Genomic DNA, 23363 nt, shown 5'->3' with positions numbered 1-23363 from the left:
GGTACATCATCAGAAGTTCACCTTCTCCACCCACCCCCAGGCACTGCGAGCGTTGTCAGAGCCCGGTTACATATGCGTTCATATAAAAAAATCCACACCTTGCTCCGACGTGATCACACCCACAGCTGATGAACAATTCAGTTTCTAAGCAACTGTTCCTACTTGTGTGGGGTTTGCATGTTCTCTGTGTGTCTGCGTGGGATTTCTCCAGGCACTTTCCTCCTACAAACCTCAGACATGCGGCTCAGTCGGAGCGAAAAATTGAAATTGTTCCTTCGTATAAATGGGTGTTTGGAGGTGGTCTGATAAAAGGGCAGTTTGAGGTTTTCCTGCGTGGGTATGAATGCATAGAAGAGCCTCCAAACCATTTGTGAAACAGACTCAGAACTGGTGTTGCTTTGTTAAAGCGACACCTTCAGCTCTCATCGCCTTTGTCTCTGAGTTCTTATACTTTTGAAGCCCGGATAGGTCATAGAGATTGCAGCCATTAGAGTACTTCAAAATAATGGTGACAAACGCTGACTTTAGCTCAAAAAACCCTGAGATGGAATCATGAAACAATGTCTTTTAATTGGCTAATTGGCCTATTTTTATCCTTTTAGTTGAGTGTGATGAAAACGCTCTTTGAACACACATGTGGCGCCATCCAATTAAGTAAAAGATTAGTCAAGATTTCTGTGTCTCATTAGTGAACACATCAGAATCTCTGACTGCGTCAAGTGAAATAATTGCTAAATTAGAAGCTCTAAAAAAGAATCACCAGGGAAATAAAGGGAGATTTTTAAAGAATAAAAATCGCAATTAATCCTTTTTAATATTTTATTTATCTGGACTCTAATAAAAAAGTGTATTTTATATTTAGGTATCCACGTTTTTGCTAAAGTTTGCCATTCAAAACTTTTAGATTTTTTACAGAAGCACAAGGTCGATCTTAAAAGATAAACAATAGCTAATTGCTAAACTGAACAGACTAAATAAAACTGGTTATTCCTAAAAAAAACCTAATTCATGAAAAAGAGAAGAAACCTTAGGGATGCTCACATGAGGGACAGATCCTATCCCAGAATGGACAGGCGATTTACCAGGACTTTAAAGACTAATGAGTTTTATCATGTTGGGGATCTTTGATGAAAACATTGTGATTAAATTACAATTTTCGTTCAAGTAAGAAGTAAAGACTAAACTCTGAAGCTACGTACACACTGAACATTTGACGCAGTTTCAAGAGTGCCCTAAGACTACGGTCACATATCCCAAATGCTATCATGAGGCGACCTAAATGCAAGATTCGTTTTTGAAAGTATGGCAGGTGGCGGCAGAAGTTTTAAGAAAAAGTTAAAATTCTAAGGCAACCAGACAATTTTTCTCTTAAGGTTGCTGGCTGGACGCGACTGGATGCTGTTTAAATGTCTCTGGATGGCAATCGTCCATACCAAGTGCTGTCAGGCAACCGGTAGCCTGGAGGTATATAAAAAAAACAAAAACAAAACACAGGCCATCCTGCACACCTGACAGTCCCCTGACTGCTCCCGTCTACATTAGTGATCAAGCCAACGATTTTCAAAAAAATTGGGCAGTGGCAAATCTTGACGATTCTGCCAATGCTTCTCCATTGTGATCCGATACAGTTTTATTTGTCACTGTAGCTGTCAGGAGTCAGAGCTCCGTCTCCCCCTACGATCACCGGAGGGAGCCGTCTCCTGAGTACTGAACATACTACATCTCCCAGCAACATCAGCACAAACTCCCCAGATGCCACTCAGCTCAGCTGACTCTCATTTGCCAATAAGCACTGCACAAGCCTGACTCAGTGCGAAGTATTGTTTTGTGCCACCTTGCCTGAATTACCTGAATTATCTTCTGTTTCTGGCCCTGCTTATTCTTTGATTGTCTGCCGCCTGCCCTGACCCTCGCCTGGACTCCAACATCTCTAGTCTCTTCTCTGATGATCTCATGCTTATGACTCACCTCCTGATTCAGCTTTGTGGACTTTTTTGAACGATCTGTCTGCCCGTTTTGACAGTGGCGTAACTTTATTCTTGAACGCCATCCATGTCCACCACCCAAAGTCGGAAGAGGCTCAGTGCGTAATGTCAAAGTGGTGCAAATCTGGCGAGTCTTGCATAATTACATAATTACAGCCGGGGAATTGTTAATTTGCCCTCTGTCACAAGGGGTGGTGCCAAGGTGGGCAATTTGTCGGCTTCCCTCTTGCTCTACCGTGGTTCAGATCAGCCGGGAGCAGGACAAAAAAACCAACCAGGCTTGTTCGAGAGAGACACATAACAGTTTATTTGGTTCAGGGGTGGAGCCCCAAAAGTCCGTCCTCCATTAGAGTCCATGGCTGTCCATTGTAATGAGTTTTGAGTCCATAAAAAAAACCCACGGGACTACCGGGGCACAACCCAGCTACTGTTGGGCGAAAGTACGGTACACCTAGGACAGGTTGCCAGTCCGTCGCAGGGCTGTATGGATTTATGATTCATCATATTGACTGTAATTAGTTAACTTTATCCTCAAATTGGTTCCAAGGTCTTTTTGTGTCCTGGTGGGTTCCCAGACTCTCTTGACAAGTATTGACTGCTCTCTGTCCTTTCACTCATTTGTCTTGAAGAGTGACAGCTAATTAAGGAGGAGCATTTCCAAGATTTAAGTTCATGCAGCCACATGTGTGGGACCTCAAAGCTCGTGGTGTGGAACTACTAAACTTTCTTTATTAAATGTAGGCACTATAAAGGACTTGAAACCTCAACTCACAGCCAAAAATAAATAAATAAAAACATCAGTTTCACGAGAAAATCTCTGACAGAAACAAACGTGGCTTTAGGTCTGTCAGGAAGACAGCTCATGCCGTGGATCCCTGCAGGAATTTACTTGTAGAATCTGCAACTGAGCAAAAGCGGATTGTGTTTTTCGTGGGTGGTGACAATTTTCCACAAAGTATCTTGTGCTTCATCTCTAAACCCTGCAGCCATTTAACCTCCTGAACTACACAATTTAAAGTAGCAGGAAGATTTTCTTGTGGCAAAAAAGACGTGTTAATCATCTCTGTTGCCATAGAGCTTGGTAGGAGTCACAAAAGAGAACATGGGAACACATACACCTTTCTCTTTATTCTGCTTCTCCGTGAAAGCACAAGTTTAGAGAATTATTTTTTGTACTTTTTGCTCTTGCAGGTATATTTTCAAAGTTTAACGTGTTTTTGTTTTGCAATTTGGACTTAATTGGCTACTTTAAAATGATGGAAGACTATTAAGATATAGGCACAGAAGCAGAACAATTATGAAAGTAAATTTAAAAAGCTTCAAAAGTCTTTTCATGGACCTCAAAGCAAAGATAACTTTCAAATTGACTTCTACATGGACATTTGACTGGTATTTAGTGCTTGGAGTAACTAATTGCAAAAGTAATTGATTACATTTGCTGTAACTAAGCAGTGAAAGGCATTACAGTTACATTTTGAGTAATATTGTACTTGTAGGTTCAGTAACTTGTGTTACAACGGACTTACATGTAAGTGTCCACAATCTTTATATGGATTTTGTAGCACTACAGTTATGTGCATGATCAAGCAATTACCCAAAACAGGTGCTAATGATCATCAGTGTCAGATGTGGGTTGAAACCCAATCATGAACTGAAACAGTAACAGCTGAAGAAGACACAACTGGGTAAGGAGTTGTCAAACTGCGGTAAGGTAAGTATTTGATACAGAGATTCATTGAAAGACTGACGAGACAGAGCAGATGGTTGTCTAAGTGCATTAGCGAGGTCTCTCCCGGACAAAGAGACAAAGCAGACTGGAGTTTTAAGATGCTCAGGGTCTTTTGAAGAAGCACAAAGAAATGGGCGACCAGACGAAAGCCGCATGAAGCCTTTTAATCTGTCAAAATCAAAAGATTTCCAGCGGTGCCATCACCTCAGAACTGGCAGAAACCAGAGAGAACCAGATACGCCCATCAACTACCTCAAGAACTCTAGCCAGAAGTGTTCATCATGGAAAAAATGTAACCAAAAAGTCACACCTCTGATGTGGGAAAAACAGACCAGGTAAGCTCAGGAACTGGTGTGCAAAAAAATGGTAGCAACTAACAAGACAGATGTGTCAACATTTAAAATGTGATAAGATCTGATGAGTGGTACAGCATTGAGTGACTATATTATGTCTATGGTGTCTGCAAGCAACAGTGAAGTACAGTGCAGGTGCCGTGAGCATAAAATATGTGAATGTATAAAAAATACAAAATGAGGAAATTTCGCAAACAAAAAAAAACTTTACTGATGATTAACCAAGCACATAGGTGAGTAACAGACTCCACGTTAAACACAAAACAAGAATAAAGCACTAAATGAAGAAAATGCTTTAAAGTCCAACTCCAACTGTATTTTTTTCTATTGTAAAATTGTTCGCATTGGTGTTTTAATTATGCAGTTTTTAGTCCATATCTAAAAGCCAGAGCCGTTTTTAAGACATATTTTCTGCAGAGAAGCAGGAGCTCATTTGAAATTTGCCTCTGAGTTTTGAGTGTGACTGTGATTTCCTATCAATCATTTGTTTTTTACACTCTTCCACTAGCTTCATCTCAGCCAGCTAACATTGGCATAGAAAAAAAAAAGAAAAAAAAAGAAAAAAAAAAAAGCAAGCAATACCAGAACTAGCTAGATGGCAGCTCAGATGAGGAAAATGAAGACCTTAATGGATCTATTTGTCAGCAAGTGTGTGTATAAGAATTGTAGCCAAGAACTTTAAGACTTTTGCACAGCCTATAGCAGTCACAAACCCGAGCTTTTTCAAGCCGCTGGTTTTTGTCTGCTCCTTTTCCTATGCGATTTGAAAAAAAAAAAAAAACTTAAACACTGTTTTAATCTTAAATGGTTTTATACATGTCCTCCATTATGAGAAAAAAATGCTACAAAAACATGTTAAAAACACCAAATACATGATTTAAATGGGAGTGGGCATTTAAAAAAAATAGAACTCTGATCATAGACCATAGTTTCTGCAGAGCGGCAGTAGAAACTGGCCTTTGAGATGTGGGGGGAACCACTGGCTTGGAGCAACCTCGCCCCTTTCCTTTTCACATCACCCAGAACTGTTAACGCCTTCTCCTGCGAGCTTACAGCCCTCTAACATTATCGTTGCAACAAAATGGCGAGCTGGGTAATCCAGTTCTGGGCCATATGTCAGCTTGGATGAAGAAAGCAAAGACGTTCAGGGATCTAGTCGTTTACAAGTGGATGCATTAAACACCTTTTTTGTTTTGTTTTAGAAAATAAATACTTAGAAATTCAATATTAAGCTTCATTTTCTTTGTGTTTGTTCTCTATCATCAGAAAATGCCACAAAAACAAGCTTTTTTTTATCAGAGCAGGATGCACAAATGTAGAGGTCAAAATGAGTAATTTGACACAACTCTTACTAAACTGACGCAGGGACATGATGACATTCACCAGAGGTATTCTGTCCTTAAGTCAGAAGAATGAATTCTGTGTTCCTGACCTGAGTGCAGGGTAAATAAACTAATGGAATGAGGGACCATTAGTTCCCCTGTCCTCGTTGGTGATGGGACACAGAGAAGACAGACAGTCATTGTGGATGCTGTTGTGTTCCGACTGCCTCTTCCGACTCCCCGTTTTAATGGGCAGTAAAGCAGTGACATCCCTGTTTGTCCTGTTTTGACATTCCTCTCTTGCTGATTTGAGCCTGGGAGGCTTTAGTGTTTGTTAAGCTGCACAGCATCCCTTCCACTCTTCCTCTCTGCTATCAATTATATTAACAGCAGCCTGAAGTTTCCCCAGAGCATGTTGCTCCATTTTGTGATAGGAAACATTTCTGCTGTTACTTTATGGCCTCCTGATACATTATTGCACCACAGTAGAAAAAGATCCCGGTCTATTCTAATCCGAGCTTTGCCTTGCAATGCAGTTTGTCTTCTTAGCACAAGGAACTTTCTGGTGACAACGACAATTTTTTTTATCGCCATGGTGATATCAGTATTTTGTTTCTCCTCATCTCTCAGAGTAAAGCTTACAAGAATATAAGTTATACCATGCAGAGAACTGAAGACCAAATGCACCAGTGTGATTTGGGTTATTCCTTTGGCTGCTCATGCAGAAGATGATCAAGCAGCTTCCTTTTGCTTTTCTGCCTCTTTCCACTTCTTTTAATTATACATTACCAGGAAAAAGCTGGAAGAGTCATGTGGCATGTCAAGTTTACATACAGTTTGCACATGTGCTAAATATAGCACCGAAGTGTTGCTCTCAAAGCCAGGAAGTGATGTGCAATCACAAAGATGTGAAGTCCCTGGAAAGACACAAATGATCCGGTGATATAGGTTATAGCCGCAGGTATAAACCTGATGGATTTTCATACAGTGCCTGTACATATTACCAGAACTGATGGTGGTGCACTGCTCACAGGGGAGGGCTTTCATACATTTTTGAGTCAGTAAAACTAGGTTAGACAGAGATTCACATTTCAAGTCAATCCTAAAGCAATAGTCACATATCTAGATGAACATTAAATTCACCACTGATTGCTTTAATGATTTATCTTGCTATAAATTGATTACTCTTTGATGAGGTAGTACTGAAAGTGAACAACTGGATTTAGTAAGTGCTTTAATTTGATTTTTTTAACAAATACTAATGATCTGTCTGAGGAAGTCTGACTGAAATTCCTCTTGAATTACTGATTTAAGTTACAATTTAGCCAAAGAAACACTGAAATTTGATCACATATTTTTTTTATGAGGGATTAAATACTAATTAAGAGAGTTAAATACTCCTAGCAATGCCACATGTTTAAACCCCCATTTTTTTTCTAACGGAGTGTATAGTTTCCTCAGTATATAAATATAATTTACAAAGCTGTCAAGAAGATGGGTGGATGGACAATTAACAGTAATATATATATATATATACTGTTAAAAAGCCGTCACAGACCATTTTAACTTTTTTTGTCATTACAAGTAAATGTAATTTTGATTTTAACTGTTTTGTTTGAAAGGAAATGTGATCATTTAAATATCTTTTATTTTGAAATCACTTCCGCTGCCGACGGAAGTTGTGGATTTACGTCACAGCGCCTGGTGGGGAAAAAATCATTTGCTAAACTTTCGTTTTCTTTCCCAATCCTTGCCGTTATGGCGACGTTTTTTGGGGAAGTTTTATCCGTGTATTCACGGGCCGTGGAGGAAGAAGACGAAGACATTGTAGAAAACGAAGAAGATGAAGAAATCCGCAGAGAACTGGAGAAAAAGAGGTAAATCGTGTTTGTCATGTAGCAAGATGAGGAAGGGAAAAAACGGAAATTGCAAATGTTTTTAATTTATTGTACAGTTTAGATCGGCAGGAAATGTATAGAGGAGTTGTAGATGGTCCCTGTGTAAATATTCATATTTTTTTCCACTGTTTAAATCAAACATTCTGCTAGTTTTTGACGAGGCACCTGCTAGCAAAGCTAACATGACACATGTGTTTTCAGCAACAGCTTACTCTGAAATTCCCCCACCACACACATTAAAAATATATTTCTGAGCATTTTTGAAAAAGTTTATATAAAATATGAGCACGAACGCATACCCCTGAAATAAGAAAGAAAATGTGTATTAAAGCTTCTGTTATGCATTGACCAAAAATAACTGTTGGAGGCAACTAGTGGAACTACTGTTCATTTGTTATATGAATTTCTCCATGTAGAATTTTTATTTATTCTGATTTTCTTAATGTAAATGCCTTTAATATCAGTGGATATGTCGACTGTTTGAGAGTTTAAATCTTTGAGCAGCACACTGCTTTTAATTAGAAGAAAAATCAAAGTATAAAATATGTAAATAAATAAATAAATAAACTTCACAGCTGATTGAAACGGATAAAGTATTTTGAAGAAGTAAAAGCTAACATACAGAGACAAATAGCTTAAATATTTATTTTTAAAAAATGAATGGGACTTGAACTGAATAAAAAAAAAAAAGGCATAGATCTGTGCATTATGTCCAAATTTGTGTTCCGACGATTCCTCGGAGGAGTGTAGAAAGAAGCTCTAATCCATAATCCCCATTTGAGGTGAAAAATCCAAGTTCAAGACTGAAAACAGTGTTCAAAGCTGCAGGAGACTGAGTGTACCAACAATCTGTGAAGACTGTGGAGTGATGGACATAAGGCTGTAGTGGTAGATGCAGCAATTCTCACTTATAGTAAGATTAAAAGAAGACATTCAATGCTTAAATGACTTAGAAAAAGGAGATAGGAAATAGTAGGGAGATGAAAGTTGGCTTGGAATTTTGTTTTGGAAATAAGTTAATTACGTGAATATACAAGGAAATAAAAATACCATGATGAATTCTGTTCTTCCACTGTTCTGAATTCAACTTCACAATTTAGAGCTACAAATGGTTTTTGATTGCATCACAGGGTTTTTGTTTGATGAAGATGATCTTTTTTGTGATTTGGGTGCATCTGTTTTCTCTCCTGTGGACTTTGCTGGTTGTCAAAGTTACTTTAAAGACCCACTCAGAGGAAAATTGTGTTTTTTATGTTTTAAACATTTTCTTGTGGCAATTTTCTGATGAGAGAGGACATATTTTAAGAAAATTAAACTTAAAATTACATTTCTAAGTTCTTATTTACTCAAATTGTTGCAAATCTTGAGCAGACAAAAAAAGAACGCAGTTTAAAAAAATGTACTCCTGCTGCTCTGCAGAAACTACATCCTTAAAAATGACACTTTTTTTCTTAATTGGCTCAAAACAGCATTATCATAATTGAAAATCTTTGAGAATGCTTTTCTAAAAGATCATTTGAGTGGGACTTTAAGTTTAATAAACCTTTCCTGGAAAGACAAATATGTCATTTACTTACTTGACAGTTTTTTTTGCTGAACTTGTAACTGGTTTTCTTCACAAGTTTAAAATTATTGATGTTGTGTATTGATGAGGGCCAATAAAGTATATGTGTTAAAGCTCGTAAGTGATAAACACTGAAAAAAAAACAAATAACATTTGTAAATATTCTATTTTTTTATGGTCATGTTTTGGTGTTTTGCCTGTTACCTCTCTAATGGGGCAAAGACAGACGGTCAAAAACTCAAATTGATGAGGAAATATGAGGTGTAAATGTAAATCTACTAGATACAAAGTAAGAATTACAACACTGCGGCAGGCAGGATCTGTAAACAATTATCTCTGCTGTACCGACATACTGTCAGGTGTCTGTTTACGGCGTGAAGGCGGCTAAAACCAAACGCATTAATGCAACAGCTGACGATGAATCTTCATTTAGATTTTCGTTTGAACGGCTTTTAGAGAGATGTCTCTTCTCCCGCATGGACATTTCACTGTTGCCTTGTCTCCAATGACTGATGGGTTTGTTTTGTTTTCCCATTTATCTCCTGAGAGTGGGCCGAACCCAAACACTTCAGTTTAACAGCCGTGGATGCTGCAACACAAAGTGCTTAGGAGAGCTTTCATAAAATCTGACTAATAGGTACACCGTGTTTCAGTGGTTGTTCCTGAAATTTAAATGTAATTATAAGCAAACACATAAAATGTTGACCATGGCCTGAAAGAGCACAAAGGAAAAGTTCAAAAGCATCTTGGTTGTAAATTATGATTGGAACTAAAAGCGTCCAAGTTGCCCTTTGTTGATAATCGGCAGCATTAGTGTCAGACCATAATATATAACATAATGTCTCTAAACTTCTTCAGGGAGGTGAACCTGCTCTGGAGTCCTGAAATCTTGCAGTCCCTCACATCTGGAAACAAGCTCCAGTGTTCAGATTTCATCCTGGCTGTGGGACACAACGCTGCCAGTAAGTAGACTCTCACTTATTTCTCTGCACCCTTAACTTTAGCAGAGATCCTTCATAGCTGCTGGCTGGGCGTCAAACAATCACTCTGCTAGAAAGCAACAACAAACATTTGGATTTTACTTCAAAAATTCAAAGAGTTGATAAAAAAACAGGCTGCTGCCAGATTGGAGTTATGCCAGGACTCCAACTTTTCTGTACATTTTATTAAATCTCCTGGGTATCATTTTTAGTTATAAAATATTTAAAAAGTTTAAGACACCATAGAGAAAGGGGAAGTTAAAGAAGTTTCACTTTTAAGAGATAATCTATTTTCCTGAAATTACGTCCTGACAAGGATCCCCGCTGGGACACAGCTGATTATGAAGGCAACCTCAATATTAGAGGGAGAGGGAGACGAGCAGTTTTGATTCTGTGGTAGTATGGAGCAGTGGATGGCAGTGGTTTATCTATTTCAGAACTCTTCACACATTATCTGATTATAATTCCAGATTGGAACTGCTTTTAATCCAGTCCAATCAATACCTGTAGCTGTTTTTGATTTGTTCTTATTGCAGAATTTTTCTAAAATAATTAATTTTATCTGTGTCTTTTGTTCAAAAATTTTAGAAAATTGTGTTTTTAGTGGTTAAAACACGTTATTGAGGCAATAATATGATGATAGAGGACATGCATAAAGAAAATAAAGCACAAAATTGTATTTCTGTGTATTTTTATTCAAATTGTAGTGAATAAGAAGCAGACAAAAAAATATGTTGGAAAAAGAGCGAATTTTTGACGTAGGAAATATGCTGGGTGGACCAAAAACTGCTGGCTCAGAGCTCTCAGCATTGGAGAGGGGAAGAGGGGGCGGGGTTGCTCCTTGCTAACTGCCCCGCCCACAACTGAGAGGTGAATTTCTAATAAACTCCTGCTACTCTGGAGTAAGTTTATCCTAGAAAATGACAGTTTTTTTTTTAATTTTAGCTAAAAACCTGTTTAATCAGAAATAAAAGACCACTGGGAACTATTTTAAAATAAATCAATAGATGATCAAAGTGGGTCTTTAGTGGTGCTGCCTGGAAAGGTTATTAACCTTATTCAAATGCCTATGCTTTCGTTAGGTACATACACATTTTAAATGGTTATTATTAAAAGCCTAATTTGTCTTTTTCATTTTTTGAAACAAATAAAACCAAAAATAAATCAGCAAAACCTATTTAAATCAGAATGTATTTTTATCTGGTATTTGAAGGACCGTCTGCTTTTATTTTTATTTTGTTACCCATTTATGGTTTGATTATGTTGATTTAAGAGAAGTTTATGTATCTAAACTTATTTTAAACATTCATTGTTTCTGTAGTAGTTTTGTATTTACAAGAAATGAATGTGTGAATTAGAAAAAACTCCCCAAAATTGATCAGATCATGAAGACAAAGTTGTTTGAACCTTATTTTCTTAAATCATTTTTTCCGATTCGAGGTGTCAAAACACAGCTTGTCAAAGATGACATAAGCTGCAGTGTGAAAAAAACAGTTTTCCTTGCGAGCTGAATACTGAGCGGATGTGTCTTCGCAGGCTTCCTGTCAGCGTACGTTCTCAGCTCGTCAAACTGGGACGCAGTTGGACGTGCGTCGGTGTGGAACGAGAGGAGCCGGGCTGTAGCTGGGCAAAGCAGCGAGGACTCAGCATGTGTTTTCTACAGACATAAGGACAACCCATCAGTGAGTGACGCACGGAGAAAAAAAGAGCAGCATATGTTTTCTTTTGACTAACGAGACAGAAACGCCTCACTGTTGAACTCTTCACGATTCATGTTCAGAAGTTTTTAAGTTTACTAATACAGCATGGCTTAAAAATAATTATTCTGAAAAGAATTATGACATTGTCGGAATAAATAATGTTTCTGTATAAAAAAAATGGACAGGAGGTTATTCCACACAAGAAAAGATGAAGCTGGAAATCTGGTTTCTGCTAAATAAGCTGTCAGAACTCAGACTTACAGCCGACCGGCTGATTGTGTGCGGAGGTGAGCGGTTACTTTCTATTAGCCTGGTGTCGCTGGCTCATGATTTAATTGGGATAAACGCAGCGAATGACCACGTTTGAAGCACAGAGCTGCTGTGGAGGCTTCAGATTTATCACCTCTTCAGATTCCTGCAGGGATTTAATGTACTGAAGGACGGCAAAAGCAGCTGTGGGCAAAGAATACTGCCACAGTCCACCATAAATTACACCGCTGCGGGAAATACAGTTACACCAGGGCTGTCTTCCTCTTCAAATGACTTCTGTTTTTTTTATATACTTTTAAACCTAATTACATTTTAATAATTGTAGTCGATCCTTTTTTTAAAACGTTTTTGTGGATTTTGAGGATATTCGTTCAAATATAGTTTCAAAAATACATCTTTAAAACTTTAAATGAATATATTTGAAGCTTTTCTTCTTGTTCTGTCCCTCCGCACAGAGGATGTTGAACAGTCACGCTTTAAACAGTGATAATCAGATGGAAATTGGGGGAGAGACTATGACTCACCTCTGTCACAAGTGCTTGAGCCAAGGCAATTTGTTTCTACATCACTTTAAAGTGCCCGGAGATGATTGCTGTAAAGTGACGAAAATTAAAGAAAAAAGTCTATTAATTCTGTGCTGCCTTCATGAAAGCTTGATGGAATATTCTACAGCGATTATGCAAAAGATTACAGTCAGTTTGAATAATCAGAATCCTGAGATTAGTGTTTCTATCTTTATATACAGACGGAAATGTGTTTAAAGTTTAGATTGGGCAGTGTATGTGACTGTTTATTATGCGTTACTTAGTTTTTGATACTTTATTAATCTATACCTATAGAAGGGAAAGGACTTTGGAACGGTGCAACACTGCTCCAAAACTTGATGCGTTTGCAGTTTTTGTGCAGCTTTTACACAAGCTCACCAAAAGGATGCTTGTGTTGTCACATCTTTCATTTGTCAGTTCTTAGTCACACCTCAATTATGCTATTAGCCAAAATTAAAAAAAACCTGTGATGTTTTCTAGGACATAATTTCTGCAGAGCTGCAGTAGTTCTTTAGGAATTTGCCTCTGAGTTGTGGGTGGGACAACTAGTGTGACGCAACAAGCTTGTTCAAATTTCATTTCTTTTGTCTGCTCCTGATTCAGAACAATTTTAATAAAAAAAATAATTCAGAAATTTAATTTTGAGCTTCATTTTCTTTATATATGTATAAAAAAGATGCCTTAAGAGAATGTAAAAACAACACAATTTTCATCCGAGTGGGTCTTCAGGTAATGTGAGTTTTCCAGCTCTGTTGTATATTCTAATACATCTGTCTTTGCAGGTTCTGATCTGCAGAGTGACCTGCTACATTGCAGAAGACCAGCTTTTTCAGTGGGCAGAGAAGGTTGGTGATTCTGTGTTTTCTGCAGATGTTTTGGGCAGCAGCTGCCTCTCATCAGCTTGTAAAGGCATTTCAGATGTACAGCTGGTCACAGTTTTTTTTTTTTACTCTCACTCAAGACGCGGTGCAGCATGGCAGCAGGAGGACATAATTAGCATCTGTTAATTTGCAGCGGTGTTAAAAGAGCGTGAGACGTGATTGTATTGATGGTAAACATAATAAGACATAAATATGCAAATACAGCCTGCTATACACATTCAGACAGGGTTGGGGTTCTAATGCGTTTCAGACGAACAAGGAGAAGAACAATTATGATGGGTGGACCCGATAATGGAGGCAAACTAGTCAGATGCTTTAAGCCTACAGTTTAGAGAAATTTGTTTTGCATCTGAAACCCATAACCAGATTTCACATTTTGGGCTTAAAGGAGTTTTTTAGAGCTTGTAAATGAAAAATTATAGAAACTGTTTAGTTCTTGCCTTTTGCTACATTGATTTAACCAACAAATCCTGCTTTCTACCAGAGATTTAGTGTGTTTTGGGAATATTGTCTTTGTATTTAATGAACATTTTCTATTGAAAACAGGCGATGAAGGAGGTGGTAATATTGTGAAACTGTCGCTTTGCAGGTGTTCGACTGTGTGCAGCACAGAGGGCTGAACGTGACTGTGCTGTCAGACAGCTCTGTGGCTGATTACAAGACAGAAAATTATCTGTCCAGCAGCTCTGCTCCCTTCCTGCGCTCTCTCCACACCACTGCTTTCAGTGATCAGCCTGTCTGCCAGTCACTGGAGCAGCCCAACATAGTCACAGGGCTTCCAGCAGCAGGTACGCTCCGAGCTTCTCCTACCTCAAGGGTGTCGTATCCTCTGTCCATGCTTTGTCTCACATGTGCAGTAAATTTATTGCAGCTTTTATGTTGTTTTCCAGCACACAAAAAGCTGTTCTCTTAAATTTTCTTTTGTGATTCCGTGTTTCTAATCCTCACAGATGTCCTGGATTTGCAAACAAGATAATTACTTTAGGATAGTTGGGATTTGCACAATAATTACTCATCAAATTTGTTTTCTAATCCCATCCAAACCACAATGTTTGACAAGTTGCAAAGTTGTTGTTTTCCTGTTTATTAAAACTGTCAGCAATCAAAATCAAAAATCAGTCAAATGGACGTTAAATACCTAAACATTCCCCTAGAAATGATTACATAACAAGTATAGGGGATGACTCTTTTGCCCTGTAAACCGATGACAAGGATAGTGGATCATTACTTAAATTCCAACTCATGATTCAAGATCAACGATTCACAGATCAAACCACAATTCCTGATTCGATCAGAAACTGGGCCCGATCATGAAGTTTCAAACTCGATTATTATCAGATGTTGTATTACATTCAGGGATGACGCGTTATATGTCTACGGGTGCTAAACCCTCCATTACCCCATTTTTAACTTGTCATTCACTGTTCCCCTCTGCCACATGGTCACCCTGGTCAGAGCTGCATGTGACAAATTCATTATAAAAAACACTTTTGTTCAAAAACGCGGCTTTACATTGGTTTTATATCCACAGCAACCATTTTATGTTTTTTTTTTTTTTGCCAAGGGATGACGAACAGATACATGTAATGTTTAGAAGAATCAGCAAAAGTAAACTTTTGGAATTTCTTAGCATCTGTGAATCGATTTTATGATGGTTTTTCTTGCTTTGATGTCATCATTTTTGTTTGCATTTTGTTTTCTGAGAGCTAACAATAGTCATAAATATTTTTATTAGTATATTTTTTTTATGCATCTTATTTGAAGTTATTCCATCCTTGTTCTGCATTCCCTGTGCTTTTGTTTTACTGTCGACTGTCCAATGTAATGTTTATTTACGTTCAAAGTTGCAGCAACTTTTTTGCCAACATCTAGTTACGATGATGGGAAAGTTGGACTGCTGTTTAAAGTTCTCGACAGCACTTCCCACAGACTCTCAACGGAGCACAGTCTGGACTCTGTGGTGGAAAATCCATTTGTGAAAATGGCGGTTCATGGTCCCTGAAGCACTCTGCCTTAATTTGACCTTAATGGATCCTGGCTTTGTCATCTTAAAATACATTAATGCCGCCAAGGAGGAAAAATATCTATTGATAAAAGTACATAGTCATTTAGTACTTCCTGGCTGTCTACTGGCATCTTTTTTGTGAGAGGAGACACATCAAGTTGCTGAACGTAGCTCAGAGGAGCCCATATTATAACACTGCCCCCTCAGGATGCACTGCCGACATTAAGGAAGATTGATTAACCATTTAACTCCTCAAACGCCAAGTAAATATGGACTCTTAACCCGACTGCAACTCTTCCTGGAGGAGTGTTTTTACCAAAAACCTTCCAGGTTTTAAAATTGAGCTGAGCAAGTCCCATTTTAATATCTCCTTAAATGTATTCATCTGTTTTCTTAACGAGTTGGTATAACAGTACTTTAGCATCATTAAAAAGTTGTATGTGACGGCAGAATTTGCCTTATGGCATTGTTTTATAAGAACCAAGTTACTCCCAGAAGCAGTTATAAAGGATATAAAAAAGAAAACTTTTTAAGAAATTTGGAATTATGTTACTCTAAAGTGGGTTTAATAAGGATAATAAACACAAACTTTAAAAATCCCTATTAAAGATTTAGTTTTCTTACAAGAAATTAAAGGAAAATTTGCTTTGGGTGTTTTTCAACTTTTTTTATGCCCAAATATAACTTTTTCTTGATTAAAAACACCACCACCAACTACAAATATAAGAAGTTTGCAGTTATTCTTATCAAATAAACCCAAAGAAAGCATTTTTTTTATCCTCTTTTAGTTTTCTGTGAATCTATGGTGAATGTTTTTAAGTCCAATTAGGTGGAATTATGTAATTTCCACTGTTCATTTAACAACGCACTGGTTGAAAAACACAGTTTTCGAATTTTCTCTAAAATCATGGTTTTAATTGGTACCTTTTTTTTTTAAAGCATAGACTTTTTTAAAGCATTCTAGGCCCCCCCCAAAAAACCTAAAATATTAACAGTGCCTCCCATTTTGCTAAATAGATAAAGATGTGAAAGAACAACCAATATACTTTTTTTGAACCGTCATTTACCCTCACCACTTACCTAAAAACTCACCAAAATTTGCACGTACCTAGTACCTGGCGTTAAAGTGGTGTTTCCCAGGTGAAAGTATATATATATATTTTTACTGATATGTGAAAACTCAATGCATGAATCGTTGGTTCAAGCTAAATGAAATGACATGACGTACAATATGACCATATTCGGAATTAGGTTTGCAAAAAACCTCAGTTGCTAAGGAAATACAGAAATTTACTTTTGCAGATTTTTCTAAAAATTACAAATACCTATTCACTACCCCCAGGAGACCAAAAAATACAATGGTTGCTATGGAGGTAAAACAACTGAAAAGCCACTATATTGGGGAAAATAAGTGTTTTTTTAATGATTTTTTCTCTAGCTCTGATCAGGGTGGCAGGGTGGAGGGTGAGGGGCGTCTAGCAGCAGCTCTATGGAAGCAAAAGTGATTCATATTTCAAAATAAAAGTCGATACCGGAAATTCTTGTTCATGCTCAGCCAGTGAGGCAGGTAAAAGGGGGGCCATGAGTGGCTCCGGGCCATACAACGCCTGTTACGACTTTGTTTTTGATTGTTTTACTTTATTAAACAAACCAAACCTTATAACAAGAGGGACATACTAACAGCATGGCTGAAGTTTCACAATTAAGAAATAATGAACTTGCCTTTTTATGTATGTTGCACAAAAAGAAACATTTCCTTAGTGATCAGCTATAACTGAAAAGCCTCAAACTTCACAGAAACATTAAAATGGCAAAAAGGAAACAACGGATTTCCTCCCCGAATGTATCATTGAACAGATTTGGTTCCTTTGAGGTGTCCTTGTGGGGAAAAACATGAACTTCACATTGATCCTGATGTGTGTAAGTGGAGAAAACAGTTACTCAGGACAAATGCGTCTGCCAACTGAATAAAATGTGGAGCCATTATGCTCCACTGCTCTCAGAGAGCCCACATAGTCCTGCATCCTGATTAGGTTATTTTAGTGTGTTCACTTACAGGCACTCAATCCAAGCAAACAGATGTGTCATCTGGATAAAGAGCTGGAGTCTTCATCACAGATGGGTTACCCACCTGCAGTCAGACATGTTCATTTGTCATTAATTGTTCCATTGTGTGGCGCTTAGATAATCTTGCATTGTTCTCTTTTGAATGTCGCTTTAAATAAATGACTAAATGTCATTGTTTTTGTTTTTGACCAACCAGTGCTGAACCACTGCCAGGTCCACTGCATTGCTGCTGCTGTTTATCAGTGTTACAGTGATGTCATTGGCCCTGACTCTGTCACCATGGAGACCTATACGCCTGTGTTAACCAAACTTGGCAAAGTGATGCAGGTGAGCCTCCCTTTGTTTATATGTAAATGCCTTTTGAATAAAATTCACAATTGCCTCACAGATGTCCAGCATCATCGGATTCTGGCCAGAACCCAGGTGGTGATTAAAGTGCAGGTTCTGACTGCTGATGGAATTGAATTTTATGGTTGAATCTACTGGTGCCAAAAATGCATTTTTGTGCTATTTGAGCTGAAGTTTCCATAGCTCCACATTTAGGTTCAAATCTGCTATTTTAGTTTATAAATGTTGGTTCTTGTTAAATCATGTTGTGCATCAGGTTTTCATGGTTTCATTTTTACAGCTCTGATGAGTTTTGACAGCTTTACCTGTGGAAAGGAGGCCAAATCCGAGCACTTCAGTTTTATGAGCAAAACTGCTGCCAGTTTAATAAATAACACAGAATTTATAGCTGTACAGCAGACGTACCTTTCAGGAATCCTAAATACCACCTAACCAAAGTGACAAGTGACAAAACTAACACTACGGTTACTATTTTTGGTAAATTAAAACTTTAAATTAACTTGTTAATATTCTGCAACAGCTTCCTCTATTCAAATGAAAATGGTTGATCATAGAAGGGGATTGTGTAATGTAGAGTTGGTGAAAAAACTGTTTAATTAAGAAATGATGTAGGAGTTCATTTGGATTTTTCAGAAATCCCCACTAAAGATTAGATGTTTACTTTTTAAAACATTTAAAAAATATTTGATGTTTAAGCCGTTTATAAAATGTGGGCAACCAAAAATCTTTGAGTGTTTCTTATAATTCACAAAAACGCTCAGTTTTTTTGCCAATTTATATAGTATTGTGCTAAAATATGAAGCTTTATTCAATTTATTTTCTTTTTTTCTAAACTTTTCTTGTTTTTCTCTCTCCAGCTGGTCCAGCCTCCATCCACAGATGTCCTCAGCAAGTTTGTCCGAAGCACAGATATTCAGAGTAACCTTTATATTTGAGTGTCCATCTTGAACACTGATGTGTCATTAAATTCTATTTTACTGTAAGGTGCTCACATGCTTTTTTAAATAAATACATTAAAAGGATAAAGAATTCTGAAAGTCTCAAAGCTACATTTATTTTTTACTTTAGAAAACCCTGTTTCTGTGGAAAATCATTTAAAGAATATAGCCAGAAATAATGATTTATAACAAGTTCAAGTAATTAAAAGCTTTGTGAGATGTATTGAAATACTGGGGAATAATCTTCATCAGAACAAAATAATCTAATAATCAGAACAAAAATAATATTTGATTTATTTTGGTCTTCTCGTAAAATCAAAATACCTGCATTTAAATTCAAAGTGGGTATTTTTGGAAGATCCAGTTTAGCATCTCTATGCTTTTCATGTTGCTCCACCTGCTGGTTACAATCTTGAACTATAATTTACCTTCCTTTTCCAGTTTATTTGACCTTTTTAAGTTTAATTTGCTAGAAATAGTCAGGTTAGATTACATTTTCTGTGTAAAAACTTTATGGTGTATAAAGTGATGCATGTTTAGAAATATATTAATAGTTTGTACTTGTGTGGTTTTTTTAAATATATAATTTATTAAAACTTAAATATTCATTTAGATTTTTAAACAAATAGGACTATTAAATGCACTTATATCATTTTTTCCCCTTTAATTTGATGGATATTTTCTTTAGTTCTGTTGTGCAGTGTGGCCTCCTCTCCAGAGGGGGCAGTCACGAGCTGAGTTCTGCTCACACTCCTAAAAAGTGAGCGAAACTTAAACCGGTTGAAGCCATTGACTGGCTGAAGCAGCTTTCTCGTTTTTGTTTGGACCTCCTGGAGTTTGTTTTCGGGTTTTAACTTGAATTTTCTTGGTTGAGACTAAATTACTTTAATTTGTAAACTCTAAGGGGGATTGTGGCTCTGCAGTTAGTGCCCATTCAGAGCTACCAATGAGTGCTAAACTGGTTAGAGCTCCAGCAAACCGACGCAGCAGAGCTCCAGTCGGGCAGACCGCGGTGAACCGAGGCTCCACATCTAGCAGGGTTCTGGCTCAGAGAAACCCTCCAGTGGTTGCTGTAGGAGCCTGGGTTGAAGGGGGACAGGATTTCCCGGAACACCCGTCGGTAAGTTTTATGCTAACACACCAAGCTAGCTTTGTTTTGGTTGTTGCCAGGCTGTAGGTGGGGTGGGAGGAGACAAATGCACGTCACAGAGTAGATAACATGGGTTATTTTAGGATTGGTTAAAAAAAAAAAAAAGGTGTGTAAATATTGGTCACTAAACATTTATCATTTATTCAGGTGAACTTATTTTTTCTTAATTCTTTTTCATTTCTCAGACAAGAGAAATCTATAAATGTATTAATAGGAGCTTCACTGTTTTCCAGTTTGTATCACTAGTTAAAAAAACAAATATTTTTCAATTATTAAGGTAAACTGGTTTTAGAATGAAACATTATTTCACGTAAATGTAGCAAATTGAATGGTGAGCTGAACTTTCCTTTGGTAAGAACCCATCATTCCAATACAGTAAATATATATACATAAAATGTGCCCTATTTCTAGGAGATAAAAATAAAAATGTGCAATGACTATTGTCAAAAAATTTAATATTTACATTAAGTGAAAATATTTAATCAGTTTAACAATGATCCCAAAGTTTTATGTAATATTGAACTTAGTTATTTTTCGGATTTCAATTTATCATTCAAAATGAATAACCATTGTAGATTCTTTAAAATAAATTTGATATACAGCTTTATTTTATCGATGTACATTTTCAGAGTAAAGATCACTTTGATTTTGATTTATTCTTTTTTAAATCTAGCCCTTTTATACAGTACTAATAAACACTCCTATGAAAGTGTTTGTTCTGAAAATCCTCATTTTAGAAACAGATTTAAATGTGTGCAATCTCTGTAGGAAAAATAAACAATATAAATTAGAACTATATGAAATATTTCAATATAAATAAACTAAGGCACTTAAATTAAAACTCTCTTCATAATTACTCAGTCATGGAACTTTTAATTTGAAGCGTTTAATTGGACTGTAACTTTGGAGATTTGATCAGAATAGTCTGGCTTTACATGAATTGTGTTTTGTTTAAATAAATACTCTTGTGCTAGGTACTAAACCTAGAATCTGTTGAAATTGGTTCTTCTTTGTTGGAGGCTCTTGCTTTGCTGACTGAGGAGCTTCAGGCAGAGAAGAGAAGGATAAATGAAGAAAGCCTCAGACGATTTCAAGACGAAGTGCGCCGCCGTCTGGCAAAACGAGCACAGGTCTGCAAGAAGGGACAACAGTTTCATCCAAATGCAGAGGTAAAGTACTTTATGAAATACTATAGATGCAACTGATGTGTGAGTCTAAGTTATGACATGACTTTTATATTTATGTTTTTAACAAACACATTTTTACATATAAAACTGCAACTGTCAAAAAAATGACATTCACTAGAGAGAAGGTGAAGTGTGGGAAAATCCTCTGCTGCTCATCCATCCTTGCTATGTTCTTATTGCTTAACTAATCTGTTCTGTCCAGGTGACACCTGAAAGATCAGCTCATTATCATCAGATCAGGGCTCAGCATGGGTCTACCAGTGAGGAGCAGAGGCTCTCTGAAGGGGTAAGGTTGGAAAAGGAGACACTTTATCAAATTCCTCCCCTTTTTATATGTGGTTCTAGCTTTAAATTTAATGTGTGGGTAATTTACTTCCAAGAGTATAAACTTGACTTGTTAGATTATTTTGTACTTTTTGAATTTCTAATCTGAGATTTTTCAGAAACATGATTTTAGACCTTTGACTGAGGGTATAAAAATATTCAGCTAATTATATTTATCTGACACAAAAGCAGAGTTTGTGAGGAATGAAGATCAACCGTTAAAGCAGAGACGTTAGAAAAATAAACATTTAAGATCTTTCTTCAGGTTAGAAGACATTTTTGACATTTGTGCAATTGAGATTTCTAAAATGAAATAACAAATGTTCAATTAAATTGATTGTTAAATGAATTACATTGATTGTGGGGATGCTTTTAAAACATCATATGTGTTGTTAACTGTATTTCAAACTATGGTTAAAGTTCAAAAATGAGACAGGAGTAAAAGTGTTAACTAAGCATTTGATATTCATCTGTGAATGAAAACAAAACACAAAAACATAGCTTCAAACTAACTTTTAAAAAGCCAAGATTCTTCTTCTTGTGTGTTCAACAGACTTTTAAAAATTAGCTTTTTTTGGGTAAGAAAAACAATAGTTTTCTTTGTTTAAACAGCTACAAAATTTGCTCAAGAGTTTAAAATGTAGTATTTTTGTTTATCCACCAGAGGGCACTATTTTTTTTTTTAAAACATGAAAAGTTTTTAAACTTTACAAGTAGATTTATTTAGCCACCTTTTTTAAGCTAAGTAGCACTTACAGTATTTTTTTAAATACTTACTGCAGTTTGAAAATATTTGTGAATTTTTGTGTCTGTGTGTTACAGCTAAAATAAAGTTGCATTCAGAATGATTGTTCCATTTCCTTTTATGACTTATATTCACTCTGCGGTTACTAATACAGAGTTTGATTTATTTCTACCATTTTCCAGCCGAATGAAGCCACGAGGAAGGTCAGACTCAGACTTGCTGCCTGTCGGCTCATCCAGGAGGAGGAAACGGCGTCAAAACTTCCTGGAGGCAGATGGAAGATCTCTCCAGGCAGACATGTGAGCGCTTGTGTCGAACACTTTGTTCCTCTTTCACATCTAGTTCCCATTATTTTCTCTGAGTGTGCGTCTGTTTACGTGTTTGGTTTATAACTGGGAAAAAATATATTTCTTCCCCAACAGGAAGTTGAATCCCCTATGAGGAGAACAGAAGAGGATGTTCTCAGTCAACATGAATGTCCTCTTGTTCAGCAGAAGGTGATCAATTTCCCTAAATCCAGTGAGAGTGGTATTTAAAATGCGTACTATAGTTAATTATTTTTAAATAACTGCTTTGATTGATCAACTAAATGTAGTTTGGAGTAAAAATAAGTTTATTGAAGTAACTAAATATATATATTTTAATTAAAGCTGTATTTGAAGTCACACATTCAACATATACATTTTTCTAAATGTTCAGACTTTCAGAGTAAAGCTTCAGCACAGATTGATTTACAAAATACTTTTTCTCAATTGAAATTGTCCTTAAAAACACCAGAGAAAACAATCTCATCCTGAAGGTCACAAATTGGTAACAATTATGCCAAAATAATTAAAAATATTTAAGTAAAAAATTTGTTAAAAACATCAAACTAATCAATAATATGGATCATAAGCTGGATCTCCTTGAGGTTAAGAAGTTTCTCTGTCCAGTCATAAACCCAGTTGGCAGAATGAAACTGACGAGTCTCTTTATGGAATGATCTTGGTAATCATTAACTTGCTTGTATAACAGGTAAAATGTTTATTTATGTCTTACAGTTGCTAACAGGAACAGCTAAACCAGATAGGAGTGTGATTCAGACACGTTTTCTTTGTCTAGATTTTGTTCCTCAAGTTACTGCCTGCAGGATTGACTTCAAATTTAATTCTTATTTAGATCTAAATATGAAATCAAGTCTAATTTCAAAGACACATTTCTTTGGTTTACAGTTTACAGGAAGTAGCGCATGTCCCAATCTTTTACAGTCCCTTAACTGCATCTGAATCATGTGGATGTGATATAATGTTTGTTTCACTAGTTTTCTATGGAAAACAAACACAGTTCTGTCTGTCCAAAATGTCTGCAGCATTCACACCTAAGGGACTTTGTT

The 23363-nt window shown here is 36.7% G+C and overlaps 2 protein-coding genes across 3 annotated transcripts in view; both read left to right on the top strand.

The window, feature by feature from the left end:
- The first annotated feature begins 3691 nt into the window (after positions 1-3691).
- psmg1 (proteasome (prosome, macropain) assembly chaperone 1) lies at positions 3692-18679 on the top strand. 2 transcript variants are annotated; one of them, XM_024266341.2, is made up of 7 exons: positions 3692-4049; positions 9710-9813; positions 11368-11513; positions 13129-13191; positions 13817-14015; positions 17496-17626; positions 18505-18679. In XM_024266341.2, the coding sequence occupies exons 1-7, from the start codon at positions 3868-3870 to the stop codon at positions 18580-18582; spliced, it is 903 nt and encodes a 300-aa protein (XP_024122109.1). In that variant the 5' UTR covers positions 3692-3867; the 3' UTR covers positions 18583-18679. The 2 variants fall into 2 exon arrangements, with proteins under 2 accessions (XP_024122109.1, XP_024122110.1); XM_024266342.2 differs by lacking the exon at positions 3692-4049 and adding an exon at positions 7052-7266.
- Positions 18680-19301: 622 nt separating this feature from the next.
- ccdc15 (coiled-coil domain containing 15) overlaps positions 19302-23363 on the top strand; it is an 8147-nt gene continuing 4085 nt past the window's right edge. Inside the window, exons 1-5 of the mRNA XM_024266805.2 lie at positions 19302-19705; positions 20755-20904; positions 21125-21208; positions 22174-22290; positions 22414-22488. Of these exons, the coding sequence (XP_024122573.1) occupies positions 19532-19705; positions 20755-20904; positions 21125-21208; positions 22174-22290; positions 22414-22488 (600 nt within the window). The 5' untranslated portion in view covers positions 19302-19531. The remainder of the gene's footprint in view (positions 19706-20754; positions 20905-21124; positions 21209-22173; positions 22291-22413; positions 22489-23363) is intronic.

The sequence above is a fragment of the Oryzias melastigma genome, linkage group LG14 (assembly GCF_002922805.2).
Source record: "Oryzias melastigma strain HK-1 linkage group LG14, ASM292280v2, whole genome shotgun sequence".
NCBI classification, from domain to species: Eukaryota; Metazoa; Chordata; class Actinopteri; order Beloniformes; family Adrianichthyidae; genus Oryzias; species Oryzias melastigma.
Note: the sequence above shows the minus strand (reverse complement) of the source record. Positions and strands in the feature narration are given on the sequence as shown.